Source organism: Peromyscus maniculatus, chromosome 1, assembly GCF_049852395.1.
Source record: "Peromyscus maniculatus bairdii isolate BWxNUB_F1_BW_parent chromosome 1, HU_Pman_BW_mat_3.1, whole genome shotgun sequence".
NCBI classification, from domain to species: Eukaryota; Metazoa; Chordata; class Mammalia; order Rodentia; family Cricetidae; genus Peromyscus; species Peromyscus maniculatus.
Window position 1 is genome coordinate 189,751,937 of NC_134852.1, and position 25,718 is coordinate 189,777,654.

The 25,718-nt window shown below is 46.7% G+C and overlaps 1 protein-coding gene across 1 annotated transcript; it reads left to right on the forward strand.

Moving 5' to 3' along the window:
- The first annotated feature begins 2,504 nt into the window (after window positions 1-2,504).
- Hhex (hematopoietically expressed homeobox) lies at window positions 2,505-10,609 on the forward strand. The gene is made up of 4 exons (XM_006976642.4): window positions 2,505-5,253; window positions 7,283-7,461; window positions 7,651-7,701; window positions 9,538-10,609. The coding sequence occupies exons 1-4, from the start codon at window positions 4,890-4,892 to the stop codon at window positions 9,757-9,759; spliced, it is 816 nt and encodes a 271-aa protein (XP_006976704.1). The 5' UTR covers window positions 2,505-4,889; the 3' UTR covers window positions 9,760-10,609.
- Window positions 10,610-25,718: the final 15,109 nt, after the last annotated feature.

Sequence of the window (25,718 nt, forward strand, 5' to 3'; positions counted from 1 at the left end):
CATCACTTTTTAAACTATACAAATAAATACCATAAATTATATAGTCCGGGTGCAGTAAAATTCACCCACGGCAGAGTATTGTAAAGTGCATGTGGTAGTTTAGAAAGTGTGAAAGGGGAACGTGGGTGAAGATGCCACAGTGATGTCACCTCCATTATTTCAGTGCCTTGAAACCATTCATGATATGGACTATTTTTATTTGATACATTAGTTAAAATAAAACTCTTAGCTTTTGTCATATGCTAAATAAGATAAAATAATTTGATATATGGTTTAATAAATTACTCATCCCAACAATTGACCATAACTTTCAGTGCAAATGCAGACAGAACCAAGTCGTGACAGCAAAAATCCACCGATTCCTTCAAGCACAGCTAATTCGAAATTTTAACTCTACACGCACTTAGTTATTGAAAGCAAGTTGCAGAAGTTTACCTAAGCTCTCTTTGACAAATGAGAGGCCAGAACTACTTTTTCCTTCTGCAAGGTTTGTTCTCTTGCACAGTAACAATGACTAAAATAAATGGCACCAAATTTTTGGCGAGTCTTGTTTAATTCGGCATATAATTAAAATCTCATGTAGCCTTATTGGTTTTAGTATCCAGCAGAGAGAAAATATTGAAACTCCAAGAGATTTTGAATTAAATAGCTACAGCAGTTTTGTTTTATTAGTTCTGACTGTGTGAAAAAAAAATCATAAGGACAACTTTGGAAAAATTGAGTTCTTTTAGAGCCCCCAATGACTTTTAAAACAATAAAACAAACTATAAACCCTACACAAGTGATATTAAAATTATGTAGTTCAAGAAATGTGACATTCACAAATGTGGTTGTAATTTTTTTTAACTACAGCAAAGTGGACACGGATCTATTGGGTTTTGAAAAGGCAGTGTTATATAGTTTAGCAGAATTAAGGGCTTCCATTTGCTGGTGAGGATTATGTAGCTGGGTTGGAATGTCAGAAGCAATGCCTCTGAGGTCTCCACCCACTTCCCAGGTCTGTGGCTGCAGTAGAGAAGGACAGATGCGCCTTTAACTGGCAATTACTTAACAACCCTGCACTAGCAGTTAATATTTACTTTCGGAAGGTTTACGGATTCAGATCTTTCTGCCTGGCGGCTGCATCACTAAACTAGTACCGTAAACGCATACATTCCTGAAGAGGCGAGTGAACAAAATGTTGGGGAAATATTTCACGAGGAAGGATAGTTCCCTGCTAGTTCACTGAGGCCCCAGTTTTGGGGGTATTCTTCTTGAAGACACATTTGAACTTCAAATAATACTGGTCCTTACTTGGTCCCCAGAGTCTGTGTCATTCTGGGATCTGAAACACACAGACTTCTCCATCAGGCCAGGTGATGAGAATGGTAGGTGGTGGAGTCACCCGAGGAGACAAACATTCTGTGAGGAGCCTCCCCCAAATGTTTCCAGAGACAAGACACTAGTGAAATTTTATATAGGCCCAACGAACAACTAAAAACCAAACCTAACAAACAAACAAAAAAACTTTACAAGTGAGTGGTACCAGGTGTGATGACTCAGGCCTGTCATCCTAATGATCTGAGACACTGAGGCAGGAGACTCTCAAGTTCACATTTCATCCTGGACAACTCAGGAAGACCCCGCCTCAGAATAAAAGAGGGGAGGCTGGGGTTGTGGCTCGGCTGATAGAGTTTTTTCCTAATGTGCATGAAGCCCTGGGTTTGATTCTTAGCACTGCATAAACCGGGAGCAGCACATGCCCGTGACCATGGCACACTGGGGTGTGTAGGCAGAGGGATGGAAGTTCAAGATCATCCTTGGCTACATATCAAGTTGGAGGCCAGCCTGGGCTACATGAGAGAGAGCCTGCTTGAATGTATGAGCACCATGTGCATGCACATGCCCTCAGAGGCCAGAAGAGCGAAAGTGGGATCGAACCTGGGTCCTCTGCAAGTAATGCTTAACTACTAAGCCATTTCCCTAGTCACTGTGCATGTGTGTGGGTGCGTAAGTGCCACAGCCAATGCATGTGTGGTCAGAGAGACACCTTGTCGGTCAGTCCTCTCTCTTCACAATGTCCCAGTGGTCCCACTCTGGTCATCAGGCTTGGAGGCAAGTGTCTTTACTCACTGAAATATCTCTACGACACAGTGCTTAAGTTTTTTAATATACAAAACTATACTTATTCTTTTCCAGTTTGTATACTGAAAACTTTCAAAGCCACAGTGAAGTTAAAACTATAGCACAGCAAAAACCTGTATTTCATCACCTAAACTCACCAATTAGTATTTTTTTAATATTTGGTTTATCTTCTTCCTTATGTATACATATATATTTATAGTTGTGTACATATGTGAAAGTATAATGTGTATAATGAACTATTTGAAGGTTGCAGATATCATGACCCTCATCCTTAAATACTGCAGCTTGTATCTCTTAGTTGTGGGTTTTCCAATATTTAACTCACAAGACCAAAATCACACCTAACACAGTACCAGCAAAATACTGACATCTATGTACAATTCATTTTTATTTCTTTTACCCCAAGTCCAAAGAATTCGGTTAATTCTGTAAGACCTTTTCAGAATCCTCATCCTCAATATTTCACTCAAGAGTTGTGTGTCTAATGAGTCTTTCTTGAATGAATGGTTTCATTTCCTGAATCAATAAAATTCTCTACATTAAAAGCTATCTCGTTATTATTGTGTATGGTGTGTGTTGTGAACACTCACACCATGGTGCTCCATTGGAGGTCTCTCTTTCCACCTCTCTCTCTTTTTTAATGTGGGGTCTGGAGCTTGAGGTCAGAACCTCAGGTTTGGAGCACAGGGAGGCAATCTCCAATAGGCTGAGCCATCTCACCAGCCTCAGATGTTTTATATTTGTCCTGGCATTCCTCCAGTTTTCCCATCCACCTTTATTTCATTTCAATTCAATGGACTTAGACATTGTCATACTTTAGTATGTACTTTCTAAACTTCATTATTATTGTGTATAACGTGTCGCGGCAAGCATATGGAGGGCAGAGGACAACCGTGGGATTCGTTCTTTGTCCCACTGTGGGTTCTGTGGATCAAAACTCAGGTTACCAGACTAGCACCCTGAGGACGTAGTTTTGAAGCTTAAATCGCCCCCAAGCTGCCCAACGGAAGCCACTTCAAGCAGTCTGTTGTCCTCCCACGGCGTCTGGCACAAGATGTCTTTGAGATCACCAGAAGTGTCACATGGTTCAGTTCTCCAGGTATCACAAGCGTCCCTCTCTTCCTGGGTGGTCAGCGTTAGCCCTGTTGCCATCCTGTCGCTCTTGAGTGAACCCACGGAGGAGATGTATTCTTAGTAGCTCCCAGGGTTTTAACCCAAATAACGGCGCTTCACACGCACTGGTTTGTCTGCCATTATTCTCAAAGGTGTCGGTGTCTCCATCCCCAAGCAGTTAGGAAGCTTTATGACAAGACCCAAACGTTTCAGAAGAGAAAAGCCCACGGCAATAAACTGCCCGAGGCTGCATTAGGTGACCCACTCACGTGCTGTTCTAACTGGGACTCAGTCACACCCTGGGCTTGTTGACACCTACTTATCTTTCAGACATCGTTTCCTTTGGGAAGCCTTTCCTTTCCCTTTCTCAAAGTAACTCTCTCCTTTCCCAAATTAGGGGCTGTCCCTAAGGTGTCGCACCATTATGCACGCTTTCTCCCTAGTATATATGTTACTGGGTTCAATTTGTTTCCTGCTCCCATGAGGACAGAGCAGTTAGTTGCTCAAGAAAAATGTGTGAAGTGAAAACTCGAACCCAGGTCCTCCAGCTACCCAGTTTTCTCGTTTGCCCCATCAGTCAGTCCCCTAGCAGCTGAAGATGGAATTCCAAAGCATAAAATTTAAAGTCTCAATAGGAAAAAAGCCAGGGAGTTTTTCTATCAGTAGAAAACCCTTAGCAGAAACCGCCCAACTCAAGGTGTGGTCACGGCCGGCGGGCGTCAATCAAGAAAATGCCCCTTTGCCCCAGAGGCGAGTGAAGCCGCACAGGGCCGAGGCCACACTGAGCAGCGCGCTCCGACTTTCAATCGAAAACACGTGTAAAACCTCGGCGCCCGGCTGCGCACAGCTGTGTCCTTCAGGGCCCCCGAGACAGAGATCCAGGAGTAGCAGCCCCCCTCCCGACCCCCACTGGATCGAAGAACACTGCATAGCCTCTGCCGGGCGTCGTAGGATCCAGGTCTCGCCTTGATTCCCGTCTGGAGCAGATTCTGCCAGCATCGAGGGAGGTGGCCGAGTTCGTGGGTTCCCAGGTAAGACAGTCTGGAGCACCTGCAGACTTGCTGCAAGTACCCGTCTGGGACGTCAGCCAAAGGCTAGCGTCTTCTCCTTGGCTCTCTGAGCTGCAGAGAGGGCCCCCTCGCTCTAGGCAGTGCCACGGTTACCCCCAAGGAGCGCAGCCTCCCGGGAGGTTGCTCCGGCGCCGGGAGGTGCCTTCCTGTCGGCGACCTCCTGGCCCGCAGAGTCCCATCGCTCCTCCAGGGGCCAGATGCTGCCTGAGTTTCGGCAGTGGCGCCTTCCCACTGGGATCCGCGTTCCTGGCACATGCCTTGTGCTCACCTCTTCGACGGTCGCAGTCGCATTCTCGTGCCTGGAGCGCCGGGCGGCGGCGGGACACCCGGGAGCAGGGTCCCTAGAGCTCGGCAGCCCGAACGTCTCGGGGGCGGGAGCTGGGCCGGCGGGGGCGGGTCGGGGCAGGGGCGGAGGCGAGTCCGGGGCCCGCGCCATTGGCCGCAGGGCCTGGCGGCAGGAAGGGACCCGAGCGCGGCCCCACCCCGAGGCTGCCGGAGCCTATCGCCGGGAGCGCAGAGCGCAAATAAATGTAGCGCGGTGGCGCGGGCGGGCAGCTCTCTCCGAGGGGCTGCGGCACAGCCATGCAGTTCCCGCACCCGGGGCCCGCGGCTGCGCCCGCCGTGGGAGTACCGCTGTACGCGCCCACGCCGCTGCTGCAGCCCGCTCACCCGACGCCCTTCTACATCGACGACATCCTGGGTCGCGGGCCCGCCGCGCCCACGCCCACCCCCACGCTGCCATCCCCCAACTCCTCCTTCACCAGCCTCGTGTCCTCCTACCGGACCCCGGTGTACGAGCCCACGCCGGTCCACCCCGCCTTCTCGCACCACCCCGCCGCCGCGCTGGCCGCCGCCTACGGCTCCGGTGGCTTCGGAGGCCCTCTGTACTCCTTCCCGCGGACGGTGAACGACTACACGCACGCCCTGCTCCGCCACGACCCCCTGGGTAAGGCGGCCGGGGTCTGCGGGGGGCCGAGCGCGGGCGTCCGTGGGGAAGGCGCCCCCGGCGGGTGGCAGCGCGCGGGAGGGGGCGGACGCGGACGGGAGACGCAGGAGAAGGTTGCGGCGACCGCTCTGAGCGAGCGACTCGCGGGTGCGCGCGGGAACAGGAGGCGCGGGGGCCCCCCGGCGGCGGCGCTGCCGGACGGAGCTGGGACGCTCGGCGGCCGCGGCGACTCTGATTGCTTTCCCTTGCACCTTGCAGACATCGGGGCGAGCGCAGTAGGGGGAGAGAGGCCTGGGACGCCCGGGGTCGTAGTGGAGGGCAGTCCTGGCCACGCGTGTCGCCTCGGGTGGGGCTCCCTTAGCGAGCGACACCGGGCAGAGGACGTCGGGGCGTCCCGAGCCTGGCCCCTGCAGCGCAGGAATAGCTGCCCGGCCGGGCGGTTCCTGGGCTGGGCTTGGTTCAACAAGCTTGTGCAGTGAAGGAGCCTGACCCTTTCCGTTCATACAGGAAATCTTGAGTTCTCGATAGGAGTAAATCTGGTTTCTGAAGCTGTTAAGTGTTTTCCTGGCTGCATGAAGCAGACCCTTCCCCCGGAGTAGTGCACGCTGCTGATTATTTTATCGACATCCTCAATACAGACAAATTCAGGAAACACTCGACGTCTGATAGCCAGGATCCGTTTTTCTGATATTGTTCATTTCCTCTGTGTGGGATGTGACTTTATGGCAGCTAAAATAACCAGTTGCTTCCTCTCTGCCTTACCCCCACCCCCCTTTGGAGGCTGTTTTGCACTAGTCTGAAGCCTGACGCAAGCAAAATCTCGAAAAAACAATGCCAGCTTTCAAAATGTTTAGACATAGGCCTGAAGACAGAGGGACGGACATACGGACGCACCGCCACCACTTTGGAGTAGGAAGGTGCAGACCCCGAACAGTTAGGAAGGGCGATGGAGACACATTGACTGTATGGGATTTTCGGGGCTGGTCCGCACAGTGTTCCTAAGAAATAAATAAGCAACGGTGACGGGGTTCCGGGCCTGAATCTCTCGTCGCCTGCGCGGTCTGAAACCCCAGAGTGAATAAGGAAGGGCTCCCCAGGGTTTAAAGTCAACACTTTGGCAGTTTCACTGGGGACCTTGGCGACAATTAACGTTTTAATGAATTAGCATTTTAATGTCACCATTATTATGACGAAGCCTCCAGCGCTCCCCTCTTGTCACCGCTACCGGGATTTGGGGTGTGGGTGTTATCATTTTGTACTTAAAAGGTTATCATATTTGTATTTTTAAATTTCAGCCTGTGGGGTGTGTGACCGGCCCCTACTTTCTCCCGCTGTGGGGCAGGAATGGTCCTGGGGCAAACGTTTTCACAGAGCTCGCCATGGTTTCCTCGGGTTTCTGCTGGGCCTGAGCAGAAGGAAGCAAAGGTTTTTTTTTTTTTTTTTTTTTTTTTTTTGAGACAGACCAACAGGAAACACATTGACGGAAATGTTGCCATAGCCCACGGGGTGGCTTTAACTGGCCGCCCCCGCAGGCCGAGTGTGAAATCAGAGGAGGCCGAGGTGTGCTCCAGCCACGATTGGAGGCCCCACTCGAGGCCTAACACGAGCGCCCTGCGAGCGCTTCTGTGCAGCCCAGGCCTTGGCAAGTGTAACGACCCTGCTTCTCCCCTAAATGCGCACACTGGAGCCTTTGCAAAGAGTTGTGCACACTGAAGATCGCGTTTTTTTTTAAAGCTCGGCAGGGGTTCGTTCAGGGTTGAGAAGATTGGTTTGCATTGAGCCACAGGTGTGACGGTCGGGTCGTGCGGCGGCCTGAGTGTCCAGAGGTGGTCTGTGTGCTAAAACATCTTAGCCGACTCTGTGGGCCTTGGGAGGGACTGTTGAATCCGTCCGTACACCGGAGAATGTATGTGATGGGAACATGTTTGCTTTTGGGCCTCCCCCATTGTGTTACCTGGGACCAGGTAGGTCTGGGCACTGCCCAGAGGGCTCCGGGACCGTGGTTACCCGCCGTTCTTCTGGCCCACAGGCAAGCCCTTGCTCTGGAGCCCATTCCTGCAACGGCCCCTCCACAAAAGGAAAGGCGGCCAAGTGAGGTTCTCCAACGACCAGACCATCGAGCTGGAGAAGAAGTTCGAGACTCAGAAATACCTCTCCCCACCTGAGAGGAAGCGTCTGGCTAAGATGTTGCAGCTGAGTGAGAGACAGGTCAGCTCACTGGGTCCCACCGCCCCAGCAGGTTTCTAGGGCTGAAGAAACCACTGCGCGCCCTGGGCATGTTCGGTCCGACCCAACTGCAGGGCTGGTCCTCCTGGTAGCCCCAGCGCCTTCTCCCCTCCTCCTCCTCGGGTCCCTCGGGATTTGGGACTTTCTGTAAACTTGTTTTCTTTTCTGTAGGTCAAAACCTGGTTTCAGAATCGACGAGCTAAATGGAGGCGACTGAAACAGGTATTGACATGGCTCTGTTTCTATGGAAATAAATGTTTGTATCATGTTATCTAAATGCGGAGACCTGTTATGGGTTGTATGCAAAAGTCATTTGAAGAGACTGTTTAACCTCTTCACCTTGATTAAAAAGGCAAATAGTCCTGCTGAACTTCAGGATGAGTTGCTCAGGTGGCACTAATGTTAAAAGCACCTAATGCAGTTCCTATATCAATTATGCTAGGGTTTCACACACTGGCCGGTAAACCGCCCGGCTAATTGTTTTATAAACCCCATATGTTGTTTATCTCATTAACGCAGGAAAGATAAAGTAATTGACAGTAAGTGACTTAAGTAGTTATCTTCGGGAGAAAATTGTTTCTTTTATTTACACAGCCATAATAAAACCAGGCAGGACTCTAGGGTAAACATAAAGACACAAACACCTTTAAGTCTTATTTGCACTTTTTTGAAAAGGAAGAATTAAATATCAAAGAGTTTAAAAATTATTATCCATCTTTTGCCAGCCCTTAAAGTGAATATAGAACACATAAAGAAATCACCACGCCTATTTAAGCTTCCTAAGAAGTCTTTCGATTACCCTTGTTAAGAAATGAGATATAAAGTTAAAAAGTGGAGGCTAACTCATCCTCCAAAGCAGCCCTGGGGACTGAGAGCTGCAGATTTGTTTCCAGTTATCTGACAACCGCTGAATGACTCATCTGGCAGTGCTTTAAATAACAGAGAGGGTAGCCTGAAACAAGTTTGCCAAGTGGGAAAATGTAATGTAGATTTTAAATCCTATCGATCATAACTTTATATTTAAAAAAAAAAGATGCTATCCCAAAGAACATTTTGAAACAACAAAAAACTTTCTGTAGTTTTCTTATTATTCGTAAGTATTTGAGAATTGTCTCTCATCGCTAACCTTGTACACCTTTTGCAAACTTGGTCACTAGAGAATTACAGTGTTTCTATATAATGTTTATATCCATATTAGACACCCACAGGCTTAAACATGCACTGTCTGGACTTGATTCTTATTCAAAGGCTTGGAGCTAGTTTCCCAAGAATTTTTAAAATAGTACTTTCTATGAAATAGGGAACTTTTCTCCAGAACAGTTTGCCCAGACTTTAAGCAAATTGCAGTCTTTTCATCAGTATTACTTGGTTCTATGATTTTCCTTTGCCATGATTTAGTAACTTGGTACATAGTTATATGTGTATGTGTTCATAAATTTACTTCAGGAGACAAATGGAAAAGGATTTTCACAGCTTCTTAATTTAGTATGTTTCTTATTTTCTTTTCTTGGGTGGGGATGGGGAGGCGCTTGGTATAACAAACTAGCCATTAACATTTCTTCTTTAAAAATGCTACTGAAAACTGGGGTAATATTTAAAGAACGAGGACTGTGCAGCCTGGACTGAGCTGAGTTTTGTTTTCTTTCTCCTTAACTGAAAATCTTGAGGTCATATGTCTGTGTCATGTATATCTCTCTGATGTGATTTTTTCCCCCTCTTCTTTCTAATGGGGAAAAGAATCTCCCGAGTGTCTTCTTAGGAGTGAAAACAGTTGATAAACTAAACTTTGTAAGCATGCTAAAGGCTTGGGGAAACCATTTTGGTTTTGTTTTTTTTTTTTTTTTTTTTTTTTTGGTTTTTCGAGACAGGGTTTCTCTGTGTAGCTTTGCGCCTTTCCTGGGACTCACTTGGTAGCCCAGGCTGGCCTGGAACTCACAGAGATCCGCCTGGCTCTGCCTCCCAAGTGCTGGGATTAAAGGCGTGCGCCACCACTGCCCGGCCCATTTTGGTTTTTATGGCTTTGAGCTCACTGTCTGCATTTTCATCTTCTTCATCCAGGAGAATCCTCAAAGCAATAAAAAGGATGAGTTGGACAATTTGGACACTTCTTGTGACCGGAGCCAAGACTCGCCCAGTGAACAGAGTAAAGGTGCCTCTTTGGATAGTTCTCAGTGTTCACCTTCTCCAGCCTCTCGGGAAGACCCTGACTCCGAGATCTCAGAGGATTCTGACCAGGAAGTGGACATTGAGGGTGACAAAAGCTATTTTAATGCCGGATGATGGTCACGGCGGAGATGCATTCAGAGACCGGACTTTCGAATAGTGTTTTGCTACAGACAAACTGGAAAACTCTATGGGAGAGAAAAAGAATATCATTCTTCTAGTGTCCTGAAAATATTTGGTGTCCTAGCTAATTAACAAATATGAATTGAAGCCTTAATTTTGACCTAACAGATGGTATATATACCAGTTTTAAGTTGTTTTGATAGTGACTAAATGTATCCCCATTTTAAAAAAAGTGAATTATTTCTATTTATGAGAAGTAATTTGAATTTTTGTTTAAAACTTAAATTATAACTTTACAGGTTTTAATAGGCTGTTCTTGAAGGACTTAACCTAAAACTGTGGCTATACCCTCAACTTCAGAGGTGCACTTAGAAAGGGGGGGCCCACATTTGCAGCTCCTTGGAGCAGTTTAAAAGGGCACACTGACTCTTACATGACATCTTCCATTGCTGCCTTAACTCCAAAGCCATTCCCGAGCGCCTGGCTCCAGGCGTGTGTTCTTAGAAGCAAGATAGTTGATAAGATTCTCAAAATCTTGTTTTGCTCCGTCAGTGCCTCTGTTAAGGTATGGCACAGTCCCTAGAGGCAGGGAGACCGATTCATTTGTGACTGAAGGTAATCCCATGTGAACTAGAAATAACAGGACAATTAAATGTAAGTAGATTGTAGATAGTGTGTTTTATAGAAACAATGTCTATAACATGTATATAGAATTATTCTCTGTAAAAACCCTGCCAAAATGATGTTTGATTTTTTTTTTTTAATTTTTATTCAATGAGTTAACTTGAGTGACCCTGTTGGAATTCTTTCTTTGGTTAAAAAAAATCTAAACACACCACTTGAATCGCTTTGGCGTGTGTGTGTGTGTGTGTGTGTGTGTGTGTGTGTGTGTGTGTGTGTGTGTGTGAGAGAGAGAGAGAGAGAGAGAGAGAGAGAGAGAGAGAGAGAGAGAGAGAGAGAGAGAGATCGTGCGCAGGGGTAGGAGTAGGGGGTTGAGGCCCCATGGGTAGTGGGGTGCCCATCTCCTGGAGTTAGCTGGGACAGGTATGTGTGTTGGGGACTGAGCAGGGCAGGTTGGGGTTGCCACTGAGCACCATCGATTGGTGTGTGCAGCCACCGTCCTTGACCAGCGAGAGTCAACAGTGAGTCATCCTCACCGCCCCCCCCCCCCAGCGGGAGCCCAGCTGCGCTCCGCTCCGTGCAGTGCGGTGCAAGGCCGGCTTTGGAGGAGCAGAAGATTTAGGAGATCCCGGATCGTTAAAGTCAGAGGCCTAGGGAGAGAATTTGAGAGCCACTGGCTGGGATGCTGGCGGGTGTGAGAGAGACCCATGGGACCAGCACTCTGCCTCATCCCCTGCACACAGGTTTCCCTCTGGTAACTCTTGCCCCTGTTGGGTTGGGGACAGCAAGCAGAAGCAGGAAGCGTCAGGAGTGTCAGGAATCTGAAGGCTTAGAAAAGGGGGTCCAGGATGGGTAATCGACGAAGGAGGAAGAGTGCCCGCCCAACAGGTGGATGTGGCCCTGGGTATTAACCTGCATCCAGCCACCTGGCTGGCAGAGTCCAGCTCTGACAGCCCTCCCACAGAGACCTGTTGAGGAGAGGCCCAGAAATTTCTTTTAGCCTTGGCCTCCCTGGAGTCTTAGCTGTATGGTAAAGAGCCTATGACGGAATCGGTCCAAGGGACATCCAGGAAAAGACAGGCCCTTACACCCTGCCTCCTTAGAATGCAGGAAGGCCATGGAACTGCAGATGAATTAGGTTTCCAGAAAATACTGAGCACTGCTCCTTAGGCAGAGGGAGGGCAAGGGTAGGTCTGGAAGTTTAAAAGCCTACGTTGGAATTTTAGTTCTTGGTCTCAGAACTCTGAGAGAATGGCCCAACTGAGCTGCATGACTCGGTCCGGGTCCCCCAGTCCCAGCTCAATTCATGCTGTGCACTGCCCCTCCTCACGTCTCCTTAGTGTTGGAGCCCAAAGGAGCAGTCCAGTGGGAGAGTTTTGTTTCCAATCAGCTGCAGACTCTAAGCTCCAGACCTGCCTAACAGGTTACATCAAAGTTCAAAGGCCACAAGTCAGTCTGGTCTGAAAGTGGGACTGTCTGAATCCAAGTTCTGGAGAATGAGACATTTGTACAGAATTAAAACGATCCTGAAATCTCTGTGTTTCATTCCTGGCGATAACCTCTGGGTAATGTTTACTCTCGGGAGCAACAGTATCATGAGTACTAGGCAGAGGGACAGCGGCTTCTGTATTGATTGACACTAGAAAAAAGCTAAGGGGTGAAATCTTGTTTTAAAGTGGACAATTCGCTGAAAGCATGCTGTTTTCCAATTGGAAGCTAGCCCAGGTTCCCTTCAAGTTGCTCATGCTCCGACTGTAAACATGTCCTCAAGCATTGAGAGTGTTGGGTGAAGGAGGTACAGCATTCCCAGGACATGGTTAGCATTAACTTTTTATAAAGTGCTCTGTTACAAGCTGCCAGTGGATATTTACAAATTCTTCCTACAATCTAGACATTTTTCATTTGTTTACCCTTTGGCTATTCCATGTTGAAGCGGCATGTATGACCTTCACGGCACAGCTCCTGTCTTGTTTTTTAACTTTTTATCAGGAGATTCAACTTGAAAAAACGGTTATCATTTAGCAGAAAGACAAACAGAAACGCACATTTTTGTAAGCAAAACGTTAATGATTGGAAGAATTGTCCTAATTTCACCGTGACAGTGTGTGATTAATCCCCTGGGTCGTGTACTTATACTTTCAGTTATTCAGTTCATTGCTCTTTGATATCCGGAATCCTGCCTAACTTAATAGGGTATTGATTCTGCTGGATGATGTACTTTGACTCTTTACACAGCATCACTTTTAAGGATGACTAGCCTGTTGCGTACTATTTTATTTAGAGAACTATTGCGTAAGCTTTCTTTTTTCTTTTTATGGTTTTTCTCAGGGTGAAAGCTGATAAGACATCTTGTGGGAAAAGAGGAAACCATCACTGATAGTGAAAGTACCTATTCTCTTTCAACATTTCTGACAAGCGCTCTCGTTTGTGGTTTTATCACTGTGAATATTCAGCTTGGTTAAGATGTGGACAGGACAAGGATTCAAGAAAACAACTACTTAGGTTTGGGGGAAGTGCCCTGAACTAGGGATGGAAGACACCAGAATTTCCATGCTAGCCACACTGCCTTGTGGAAATGATTTCTCTTTGAAATCCAGTAATCTGTGATGCAGCGAATCTGTGACTGGAGGTTTTACACACACACACACACACACACACACACACACACACACACACACACACACACACACACTCACACACACTGGAACACCAACCAGCACCAGTCACCCTGAATGCCATCATATGGATAGGAGCTTGTTACCTTGTGGTCAAAATAATCACACACTGTATTAACATTCACTTTTCATCTATTGGGTTTTTTGGAAACCCCAGGTGGACTCTGTAAGTGCCCAGCATACATTTGTTTCTTTTTTTTCCTTTCTTTCTTTCTTTCTTTCTTTCTTTCTTTCTTTCTTTCTTTCTTTCTTTCTTTCTTTCTTTCTTTCTTTCTTTCTTTCTTTCTTTCCTTCCTTCCTTCCTTCCTTCCTTCCTTCCTTCCTTCCTTCCTTCCTTCCTTTCTTTCTTTCTTTCTTTCTTTCTTTACTTACTTACTTATTTGTGTTGTTAATCTAAACACAAAGTACTTGGCAGATTCCTTATCACAACTTCAAGGTCTACAGAGCAGCAGCGTCAGAGACCGCCATGGAGGCAGGAGTGTCCTCCCTTGTTGCCTGGGACCTGTATTCTAGCCTCCAGCCCTTTGAATGCCACACTCGGGAGGAGGCACGGGTACCTGGAGCCCAGTGACCGCCATGGCCGGCAAGCCCAGGAGTCCAGGCTGCAGCCCAAGTCTTCAGAAGTTGGACCCACACAAATCTGTTCAGACTGAGCCGTTGTAGGAAGGAGAACTTGGAACTGGCGTTTCCTGTCTGCAGAGGATCATGACTTTGGAGCATCCGGCGGCCACCGCGGGCTTTTCGAGGCTGCCGACAGTTTTCCTGCACAGCTCTTATCTTTCTTTTTTCTTTTCTAGGAAGAGGAGGTCATTGTTAATTTAGGGTGATTTTTCCAGATGAAAACCAGTGAGGGTTGCTTTCCAGAAAGTTTAGTCAATGTGTTTTTTCTAATCCTTCTTTAGGACCCCTTTTAATTTGAAAGAGGAGATTGCCATTACAAAAACTTTCATAGTTTATAGTCAATGTGTTTTTTCTAATCCTTCTTTAGGACCCTTTTAATTTGAAAGAGGAGATTGCCATTACAAAAACAACGGAACAATGACAGAAAGGACAACCCTTAAGATATGCAGATGAACAAGCACAGAAGAGTTAACAGTAAAGGGTCCCCTCCCAGTGTTCACAAATACTCCTAGGGAGAGAGACCTGTCGGGCCTGTCTCAACCTTTATATTTTTATGTATTTTATAGCTTCATCATGTCCTTCCATCTTTCCTCACACTTTCTTTTCTGTCCTTATTGATTCTCTCACACCCAGGATGCTTTGTACCTATTTAGTTTATTTTCCCATTAAGAACAGAAAATGAGGGTTGGGGATTTAGCTCAGTGGTAGAGCGCTTGCCTAGCAAGCACAAGGCCCTGGGTTAGGTCCTCAGCTGGGGGGGGGGGGAAGAACAGAAAATGAATAATCTCAACTGTTTAGAGGTCAGTGTAAGGGACAATGTTCCGCTTTCAGCTGAGGTGAGAATCCAGCTTCCAGCCCTGTGGCTACAGGACTTGAGCTGTGAGGAATCAAGGTAAGCAGCATCAGGACCTCACTGGAAGATCAAGAGCAGAACTGAGAGGGAGTCTAGGCCCTTGGCACCCCTGGGGCACATAGATGGATGCTTTGGAGAGGATCGGGGCAGAGTCAACCTGGGCTTTCTAATTTGAAGGAAGGAAATGGGATGCTGGCCCCTGAAGAGGCTTGACCCAAGGATTCAGGCCTGGAGGTGAAAGAGGGTGGGGAATGCACATGACTTTATCATCAAAGGTGCTTGGATTTCAGGGTTTTGGATAAGGGATTGCAGACCCCTATTCTCCTCTGCTGTTTGCTTTGGCATCCACAGTTCCTCTACCTGGGGCTCCCTTCTGCTGGGTGACCTCATGGCTGTTTCCTTACATGCACCCCTAACCCAGCCACCCGCTGTATAGCCACAAAATCCTCTTCCTTATCCCTTCCTGAAATTCCCTTTTCTCTATTTCACTTATTACCATAGGACACATTTTCGGGAGATTGAGGGAGGGAGGTTGCAAGTTCTAGCCTACAGAATGAGTCCCAGGCCGCCCTGGGTGGCTTAGTGAGACCTTGCCTCAAAAATAAAAAGTAGAAGCCGAGCGGGTGGTGCATGCCTTTAATCCCAGCTCTTGGGAGGCAAAGGCAGGCAGATCTCAGTGAGTTCGAGGCCAGCCTTGAACTACAAAGTGAGTTCCAGGACAGCAGGACTGTTACACAGAGAAACCCTGTCTCGAAAAACCAATAAATAAATAAATAAATAAATAAATAAGTAAATAAATAAATAGTAGAAAGAGGGCTAGAGGTGTACCCCAGTGGCACACTGAAGCACTAGATCCATTCCTTAGCACCAGCAAATAAGTAGTGTGTGTGTGTGTGTGTGTGTGTGTGTGTGTGTGTGTGTGTGTGTGTATGTGAGAGAGAGAGAGACTTTAGAAGGCCATGTAGATGAGGCTGGGCTTCAACTCCTGATCTCCTGGCTGGGGTTATAAGCAGGAGTCGCCGGGCCTGGCTCAGGGTATATTTTACACTGAGTCATTGCTTCTGTTTCTCTTCACTGATACTAACCCAGAGTCAGGATTTTTATCTGTTGAATTCAGCGCTGTACTTTTCTACCCTGAAACATAACTGCAGGTTCAACAAATAGATGAACGTACATTAGGTGTGCTTTAGGGATGAGTAGTGGTAGTATTGTTATTGTTACTATTATTGACAGAGTCTCACTGTGTTGCCCTGGCTGCCCTGGAACACACTCTGTAGACCAGGCTGGCTCAAACTCACAGAGAGCCACCTGCCTCCGCCTCCCGAGGGCTGGGATGAAAGGCATGCACCACCAAAAGCTGGCCTAACTATCATGGGCCGTCCTGAAGTGTTTCGATCCTCAGACAGCTCTATGAGGTCCTTCCTTCTATAGAGAGCTTCATTGTTCTCCAGGTAGAGAAACGGTCACAGAGAAGTGAAGTTACAGGTCCTATGTCCTCAGTCACTGCTGCAGTGGAAACCTCACAACCTGCTGACCTACCTTTGCTCGAGTCTTTCTCTCTCTCTTTCTTTTTTTGCGACATGATTACATGTAGCTCAGGATGACCTTGAACTGCTGGTCTTCCTGCCTTCACCTGCCACGTGCTGGGATTACAAGTATGAGCCACCACACCTGCCTCTATTTATCAGACTATGTAGTGGAGTGGGTTTTTTTTTTGTTTGTTTGTTTGTTGAGAGATGGTTTCTCTGTGTAGCTTTGGAGCCTGTCCTGGAACTCGCTCTGTGGATGAGGCTGGCCTCAAACTCACAGAGATCCACCTGCCTCTGCCTCCTGAGTGCTGGGGATTAAAGATGTGCACCACCACCGCCTGGCCATTGCTTTAAACTTTTTAGAATGAATGTTTTAAGTTAGTATACGATGTAACGTGTTGTATGGTGGGAACCTAACTATGTGTGTCGTGGTTTGCTCTCATCCATGCCCCTTTGCACTCTGCTTCCCCGTGTCCCCTCCTGGACAACAGCGTTCTTCCTCCCCCGAGTTAGTCTCCCCCCACCCTTTCTTTTCTTCATTTTTTTAAAAATCACATTTACACCCTTTCTCTATTCCCTACCCCTTCAAGATCCCTTCCTCTCTTTGTACTACCCACCATCTAGTTTCTCCCTCCCGCCCTCTCTCTCTCTCTCTCTCTCTCTCTCTCTCTCTCTCTCTCTCTCTCTCTCTCTCTCTCACACACACACACACACACACACACACACACACACACACACACTTTTACACTTTTCCCCCCTCTCTAAAACAGGATCTCTTTATTACATAGCCTGGCTGTTCTGGAACTCTATGTAGCCCAGGCTGTCCTTGAACTCACAGAGATTGGCCTGCCTCTGCTTCCAGGGTGCTAAACACACGTAGTTCTAGATTCTCTGTATACGAAAACAAACAAACAAATAAAAAAAATTGGTAGTTTTTCTGAAGCTGGCTCGTTTTGCTTAGCATAACAATTTCCAGTTGTATCCATCTTCTTGCAAATTAATGATTTTTATCTTCCTTTACAGCTGTGTGCAATTCCACTGATACATGATGTACCTTTCACAGCATTCAAGACATGCCTGCCTCTAGGCCATGCTCTTTCATGTTCCAAACTGCTTAGTATATTTCTTTTGTGTCGTCCATCGATGCGTGTTTTGCAGAGAACTCTAAACATTACAGTACAGTGGCTTCCTTCTGTCACCAACATCTAGCACTGTACTTGGCATGTAGTAGGCTTTTAATAAATACGGCAGAATGAAAGTGAAAGCTCTGTGTCTTCCCCAAAAGAGAGGCATTTTCTCCCTTCCCAAGGCCTGCATCATCATTCCATTTCCCATTCTTGGGCCACAGGAAACACACTTCTCCTAGATGGCTCCAGGAACACAGCAGTTACTCGTGGGTCCTGATGCTGGAGAGAGTCCCAGGCTTTTGAATGGGTGAGGGGAGGACACAGAAGTCTGTAGAAGCCTAAATAAGCATCCAGAGAGCCTTCCCCATTTTTACAGCATACATTTTAAGAGGAAGTGCTTCTGTGGTTTTTATTGGCTGTCTTTCCTTTCCAACGTGGCCATTCCATTCAAGGTCCGATTCACACTTCTCAATTTCAATCAAGAGTTTGAAAATATATCAGTTAAAGAAAAAAACAGATGCCCTTTGGGGCAGCCTGTTACTACTGTTTACCAGCATCACCATTTAGCAAGTGGAAGCAGGAAACCCAAATGTTTTTCAACAGTTTCCAAAAGTATTTCACAAACTGCAGGGAACAGAAGAGTGTGTTTGTGTCAAGTTTCTGTTTTCCTTAGCTTCGAGTGGAAATCCACATTATGACACACTTTCCATTAATTGTAAATTAGACCAGGCTAATTTAATTAATGTTTAAAAAATGTCCCCTGAGTATAGGTTCAGCTGTCCAGAGGAAGTGGTTTCTTAGACACCCGCCTCCCATTATGACTTGATGTTACGTAGGTGGAGGGATGATGTCTGGTGGTGTTTAGCTAAAGGAAGGTAAATTTATTAGCTTCGCCAAGCAATTACTTGATCTCATTAAGGTCTTTAAAGTCACTGAATACCATTTCGCCAGAAGCAGCTGCCTGTTGTTTAGATGTTATTTCAAGCATTAAGAAATACACAGTGGCTGGGTGGTGGTGGTGGCGGTGGCGCACATCTTTAATCTAAGCACTTGGGAGGCAGAGGCAGGTGATTTCTGTGAGTTCGAGGCCAACCTGGTCTACAAAGTTAGTTCCAGGCTCCAAAGTTACACAGATAAACTCTGTCTTGAAAAAAACAAAAAAACAAAAAGAAATACACAGTGCTAACGGTGACCAGGGAATTTAAGCCTACAATTCTTGGAATATATTATTCATTATTAACCATTCTGTCTGAACATGAGGTACTAAAATACATTTTTATCTGCATAGTGTTTTATTTTTGAAGGAAAATTTTATTTGAAGTACACGTCTACAAGTTATATATTTTCTAATAATAAGTATATTTTTAGTTAGATGTTTTTACCTGATTTTGGTCAAGGTCATTAGCCTAGGCTGCTCGCTAATTTCTTATGTATCTCAGGATGGTTTTCTTTCCTCTACCTCCCCAGTGCTTGGGCCTACACTGGGTTTATGTGGTACTGGGGACTGAACCCAGAGCGTCATGCATGCTGGCAAGATGTCTACCACCAAACTACAGCCCACCCCTCACAATACTTGAAATAGTTTATCTCAGCATAAAAACTGTGCCACAAAATTCATAAATAACACTTTTCACACTTTCCAACAAGACTAATATTTTAATGGTTTTATTAGCATGTATTAATTATACATAGTAATTGTTTCATGTTGACATATATGTACATAGTGTCTGGGATCATACTGAACCCCCATTACCCTCTCTTGATCCCTCCTCACTCCCGCTGATCCCCTTCCTTTGCCTAGCTCGCCTCTTCTACCTTCATGGCTTTTCCCCCAAGACCAGTGAGTTTCATTTGGGTTACTCACAGAAGCATGGGTGAGGGGTTATTTATAAAAGAATGGGTACCTTGCTAGTGTCTACACTAGTAAGAAAGAGAGTCTCTCCCTTTCCCATTAATAACTGGTAATAGTCTCAGAAGAGGGTGCAGCTCCCTCAAACCCTACCCTTCCATGACAGGATGTTGATGGATTCCACTTGTAGAGACCTTGGGCATGTAATCACAGCTGCAAAATAAGTGCACCAAGCAGTCGCTTTCCATCCTGTGTTCCTTTCAGCCCCCTGTAAATGCCCCCACTCCTGCTTGCCCTGGCCTGGAACTTTCAAGGTTCATCACATTGTAGCATGTAAGTTGATGGTAAGTACTTCATTGATGGACCTTTTTAGTTCTTTCTTGCTGTTAGCCATTGTGAATAGTGACGATATGAACAAGCATTTATTTTGGTTTTTCCGGACAGGGTTTCTTTGTGTAAACTAGTTCTGTAGACCACGTTGGCCTCGAACTCACAGAGACCCATCTGCTTCTGCCCTGAGTGCTGGGATTAAAGGCGTGCGCCACCACCTGGCCCAATTGATCTACTTTTATTTCGTTGCTTGTGCTTCTCATTTTACATCTAATGATCTGTTGTCAAAACTCTGTCTACAACAAAGACACAGATATTTTCTCTTGAAGTGGTTTTGAAACAATAAAGATAGAATAGTGTCAAATAACAAGTTGGTTTGGAAGAAAAATCTTATGTGTATTCACTGTTGTAAAGAAATGTATTGTGTTAAATTATTTGGTGGTCCAGGTATTAACCAGTGCTTCTGGGAATTCATCATCACCACCCAGCTCCTCCTTCTTCCAAAGAGAGGGCGTCTCCCTTCATGGTTGTGACTTGTATGCCAAGAGACTTCAGGAGAGAGAAGTTTCTCCAAAGACATTTGGACCACCTTGATGAACATGCTCATTCATCCCTGGACTGATTAGTAGCTCAGAAATGAACTATGATGGCTGTCAAGGTGTTGGTCACATTCCCAGTCCCAATGGAAGGCATGAGTGAAGGTCATCCCCCACGAAGAAGAGTCCTTTGAATTGACAACACTCAGCTCCCTAGAAGAAAATTAGGGAGGTTTCAACAGAAAACAAGAAAGTAAATGTTCATTAGGTGTCCTAGTTAGGGTGACTACTGCTGTGATGAAACACCAGGACCAAAAGCAACTTGGGGAGGAGAGAGTTTATTCGGCTTATGCTTCTGCATCCATAGTCCATCATTGGAGGAAGTCAGGACAGGAACTCAAGCAGGGCAGGAACCTGAAGGCAGGAGCTGATGCGGAGGCCATGGAGGGGGGCTGCTTCCTGGCTTACTGCCCCTGGCTAACTCAGCCTGCTTTCTTATAGAACCCAGGACCGACAGCCCAGGGATGGAACCACCCACATCGACATTTTTTTCATCTGGGGTTCCCTCCTCTCAGATGACTTTACCCTGTGTCAAGTTGACATAAAATGAGGCAGCTGACTAGTGAAAATGACTACTTTTTAACCTCAAATGGGAAAGTGCTTTTTGCACCGCTGCTGAGTTTCCATTAACCGCTGGAGTCACAGCGGCAGCTGCCTTTGATGGACAGCTTTCCATGAGAACTAGGTCAAGCGTTTTTGGTGGCAGGTGTCTGGAAAAGATGCTGCTCTCTCCTCCTTCATGTGGGGAACTAAAGCTTGGACCCTGGAGCCAGGTCTTCTGGCTTCAGCGCCGACCCTGCCACCGCTCTGCTGTTCTGGTGTTTCCCGTTCTTCCTAGCAGCCAGTCTCCTCTACTGGACTTGACCCTTTCTTTGAGATGCAAAGTTTATGTCCAGGGAGGATGGTACAGTATTTTAACCCTCCCTGACACCCCGCAGCAGATAACGTCTATCTCTTGTAAAATTCTGGGTCCAGAGGTCCGGCCCCCTTTCCCACTTCAACTGAACAATCTTTTGATTGGTGGGGGATCTTCAGCCCCTCACTCAGCAGCAGATGATCGAAGTCCGTCCCTGGGCCCAGCCCCCCACCTCTTTGTCAAGCCGGACAAGCGCTATCTTGTCTTCACACGTGAGGATGAATCAGATATGTCTTCTCCGTTTTCACACCTTGGCAGATGCTGCACATCGGTTCTGCCTTGGGGAGGAATGTCTCAGGTGTGCCTTCCACTTTCAGTCCTTTCATGGTCACCAAGTAGAGCCTATGGTGCTTTGAACAAGATGTCCCCCACAAGTCTCTGGCATTTAAATAGTGGGCCTCCTGTTGGCGGCTATTTGGAAAGAATTAGGTTTGGCCTTGTTCGAGGAGATGTGTCACTATCACACAAAGTCGGGATGGGCTTTGAGGTCTCAAAAGCCCCAGGCAGCCCCGGCGTGCTCTGTCTGAGCTCTCCACTGTTCCTTCTGCCAGGCCTTTGCTCCTTCATTTTGGAAGCTAATCTTGTGAAAGTTTTTTTGCTTTGTTTTAAGACAGGGTCTCACTAGGTAGCTCTGGCTATCCTGGAACTATGTAGACCAAGATGGTCTGGAACTCATCACAGAGATCCACCAAGTCTGACTCTGGCACTAAAGGCACATGCCACCACACCCGGCTACACTCTGAAGTCGTAAACTCAATTAAATGCTTTCTTTTACAAGTTGCCAGTGGCTAGGGTGTTTTATCATAGGAATAGAGAAGTAACTAAGAAGTGGGGTGTGAGGGCACACGCCTTTAATCCCAGCACGTAGGAGGCAGAGGCAGGCAGATCTCTGAGTTCAAGGTCAGCCTGGTCTACAAAGTGAGTTCCAGGACAGCCAGAGCTACCAAAAGACAAAAAAATAAAACAAAGCAACATCTCCACCCCCAAAGAAAAGCAGCGAAGACAGATGCCGACAGAAAGGCATGGCAAACAGATGGGATTTCCTCTTCAGTCTTGATGCCTGGAAATCTGTGTATTTCTAACCTAGTTTTAATTTATTGATTATTTACTTATGTGTGGTATATGCATGTATACATTTTCACATATGTGCAAGTGTGTGTGTGTGTGTGTGTGTGTGTGTGTGTGTGTGTGTAGGCTGAGGTCCAGGTCAGTTATCTCCCTCATGACTCTTTTGTTCGTTTGTTTTTCAAAACAGGGTTTCTCTCTGTAACAGCCCTGGCCGGCCTCCAACTCAGAGATCCACGTGCATCTGCCTCCCGAGTGCTGGGATTTGAGGTGTGTGTCACCACCGCCTGGCTGACATTATTACTTTTAGGGACAGGGTTTCCTACTGAACTTGGGGCTCACTAACTAGGCAAGACTAGCTGCTCAGCAAGCTCCCGGGACCCTCTTATCTCTGCCACCCCAGTGCCAGGATCACAGGAGTGTGCCACTGTGCCTGACTTTTTTCGTGGGTGCTGGGGATTCAAACTCAGATCCGCAAGCTCTTTACAGACTGAGAAGGTTTCCTCAGGCCCTTTACCCAGGTGTATGGCGAGTATCAGTTCTCAGTCTCTGCCCAAAGACAGTTGATGTGACTGGGTGTCCTCGGAAGGGCTTGCTATGGTGTGGAGTTCGGCTCCTTCAGTTCTTTCGCAGCTCCACTCTGACAGGCTCACAAAACATGGCTTTGTAAGCTATCCACCTTTTCCTAGCTGTTAACGTGGAAGTTACATCCTTGTATGGCTTTCAAAAGTCTGAATGGAAGATGAGCCCTAAGTCTCAAGCTTAGAAAAGTTTCCACAGAAACTGTGAAAAATACACTAGCCTAAGCCAAGTGCAGTAGTACACGCCTATAGCCTTAGATTCTAAGGCTGAGGCAGGGGGTTGTTGGAAGCTAGTTCAGGCAATGAAGTATGCAATCTCTTTCTTTGTATGTGTCTTCTTTAGAAAATCTGTGTGCGTGTGTGTGTGTGTGTGTGTGTGTGTGTGTGTGTGTGTGTGTGTGCACGTGTGCGCGTGCACGTAGGTTAGTGGAGGACATGTAGGAGTTCGGTTCTCACCTTTCACTGTGTGGGTTCCAGGAATCAGTTGACTTAACCACATCAACAAAAACAGATCAGGTTAAGGTAGAGGAAGCTGCCTGGTCGGGAGACTGGGGGAAAACAGCCCAGGTTTCCCGGTCTGAGTCATTTCACTGGTCCCAAGACTCTGTCGCTTAAAACAATAAAGAAAGACAAGATTCAAAGAGTGTGGGATGGGACATAAAGGATTTGGGGGTGAAATAATCATGAGAAATTTGGCATATTTTCTTTTGGCTAGCTATACAGTATATTAACACCTTAAAGGCTTTGATAGCTCCATTAGAATAGAGAAATACATTTAATTTCATCTAATGCAGTGTTTCTAAAAATTTGCTTATGTAGGGCCCTTTATTTCTTTTAGAATTAATCTCCTGTGAAAATGGTTTTGGAAATAGAGGTCTAGAACCATGGTATTTTGTTTGCCCCGAGACTCTCCCAAGTCTTTGGGGCCATAAGGAATTGCTCTAGAAAAATATATTTCTTTGGGATAATACCAGAATCCCTGGGAATATTCCTAGAGCCCAAGGCCACCCTGAGGTCTGGCTGCTGGGTGGCACTTCGGAATGACTCATCCTACTGCTGTGACTGCAAGGTGCATTCGCAAGCCCGGCCTGGAAGCGTGAGCCTAACATGCCAAATGCTTGGAGGGTAGAGACAAGAGCTCAGAAAGCTGGAGGCCTGTCTAGACTGCAGGATGAGTTCAAGGTCACCAGGAGTAACTTGGTAAAAGTGCAGATGGTGTCTTTGGATGTCCCTCAGTGGCCCTGCAAATATGGAGCTGCGGGGAACTTTGAACAGTTGGTGACAGTCTGACCCTCACGACCTCAACATCTTTGGTCCCCAGGAAAGACACCGGAGCCTGCGTGCAGCTGCTGAGGCCTTAGGGCTAGCCCAGGGAGGAGTGGTGGACACTTAGTTTCCTTTTACTTCCTCCTGGGCATAAGCATAGGACATGGCCTCTGCAGAAGTAAGGTTGCTGTATGACAGAAAAAAAATGGCTGGGGCTTAGCCGGGCTTGAGAGAGGGGAGAGGATGCTTAGATGAGTAGAATGCCAATTAGAAACCGTACGTCAAAATAAAACGTCTATTGGTCTCCGGAACACCCCACAGCTCTCCACTCCGACATGCCCCTCCTAACCTGTCTAAAAATTGGTACCAAATCTCTTCTTGGTCTCTGTAGTTACAAATGACTTTGATGCTGTGGGTAGGGCCAACCCTATAGGTGATACTGTATCCCACAGTGGGGCTGGATGGGAACTTTTTTTTTATAGCCCCCCTTGTGGTTGGAAAATATTCCTATGCCTCTTATTAAAAGCCCAGGCCCCAGCCTGCCCTATAGGGTTTAAGAGCGGACTTTGGATGCCGGCCCTCCAGGCCCCAGAGGCATCCTCAGCTCTTCAGACAGCTTTTATGTTTGTTGTTCCTGTTAGTTGTCCATAACAATGACCAGAACAGCCCCCTGGGACTTGCATGCTAGCTCCCTGGGACTTGCATGCTAGCTCCCTGGGACTTGCATGCTAGCTCCCTAGGACTTGCATGCTAGCTCCCTGGGACTTGCATGCTAGCTCTTTGTTACCCATTGATTGAGCCCGTGTGGGAAACATGACTCTGTGGTCGGTGAGTATGCGGGCTTTTGAAAAGTCGTATTCAGAAAGCGGGATTCCTGGGCGAGGGTGTAGCTCGGCTGGCGGAATGAATACTGGCCTCGCACTGTTGGAAGCCGAGTCCAGTCCCCAGCCATGTATAACCAGACCTGTAATTCTAGCACTTCGAAAGAAGAGCAAGAGGGGAAGAAGAAAAATCGAGATTTGTATTACCTAATAGTCCCACAAAATTGTCCGGTTAAGTACACAGGCCCAGGACTGAGGACTATGGACTCCAGCCATGTGGTAGCTCCAGAGCTTGCCAATATCTGGTCCTGGGTTGTCTTAAGTCATTTCTCTTCCAGTGATCTTATGTAACAGGTCATCAGGAAATGGTCCTTGAACTTTGTCAGCTCGGCTGTTACTCAGTTGAACTAAATGCCCCACTTTTTCTTTTTAACTTTGAAAAGAATCTGATTTTACTTTCTTAATCAAGAAGAATATTTGTGTTAAATTTAGAATATTTAGCTTCCCATTGGTCTCTTAAACCACTTTTCTTTTTCAATTTTTAGAACGTAGACAATCAGCCAGGGATGCTTAGTACATGCTTGTACGTGGAAGGTGGAGGCAGGAGGATCAGGAATTCGAGGCATTCTTGGCTATATAAGGGAGTTTAAGGCCAGCCTGTTCTGTAGGAGACTCTATCTCAAAAGCAAAAAAGCAAGCAAATAAACCAAAAAAAAAAAAAAAGAAAAAAGAAAAGAAAAGAAAAGAAAAAGGTGTCATTATGTTGCCTCTGCTGTGATATCACAAACTTTTCGGGAAAGCGATAGCCAATGTTCCTCAGGCATCATTTGCACACGAGGCGCTGGCCCAAACCTCTGTGCACCTCTGCTATTGGACTTTTAAAACATTCTATTTTATTCTATATGTGTGAGTGTTTCGTCTGTGTGTGTTATCTGTGTACTGCCTGAGTTCAGTGCCAGTGGAGGTCGGAACGGATCACCTGGGACCGGAGTTACAGATGGTTGTGAGCTGACGGATGGGTGCTGGGAATGGAACTCAGGTCCTCTGGAAGAGCAGCCACTGCTCTTAACCCATGTCTCCAGCCCCTCTGCTATTGGACTTCG

Excerpts from the sequence above, each read along its gene's own strand:
- Hhex (XM_006976642.4), top strand. The coding sequence starts at position 4,890 with ATGCAGTTCCCGCACCCGGGGCCCGCGGCTGCGCCCGCCGTGGGAGTA. Across the intron at positions 5,254-7,282 it reads GCTCCGCCACGACCCCCTGG|GCAAGCCCTTGCTCTGGAGC; the intron begins GTAAGGCGGCCG and ends TCTGGCCCACAG. Across the intron at positions 7,702-9,537 it reads AATGGAGGCGACTGAAACAG|GAGAATCCTCAAAGCAATAA; the intron begins GTATTGACATGG and ends TTCTTCATCCAG.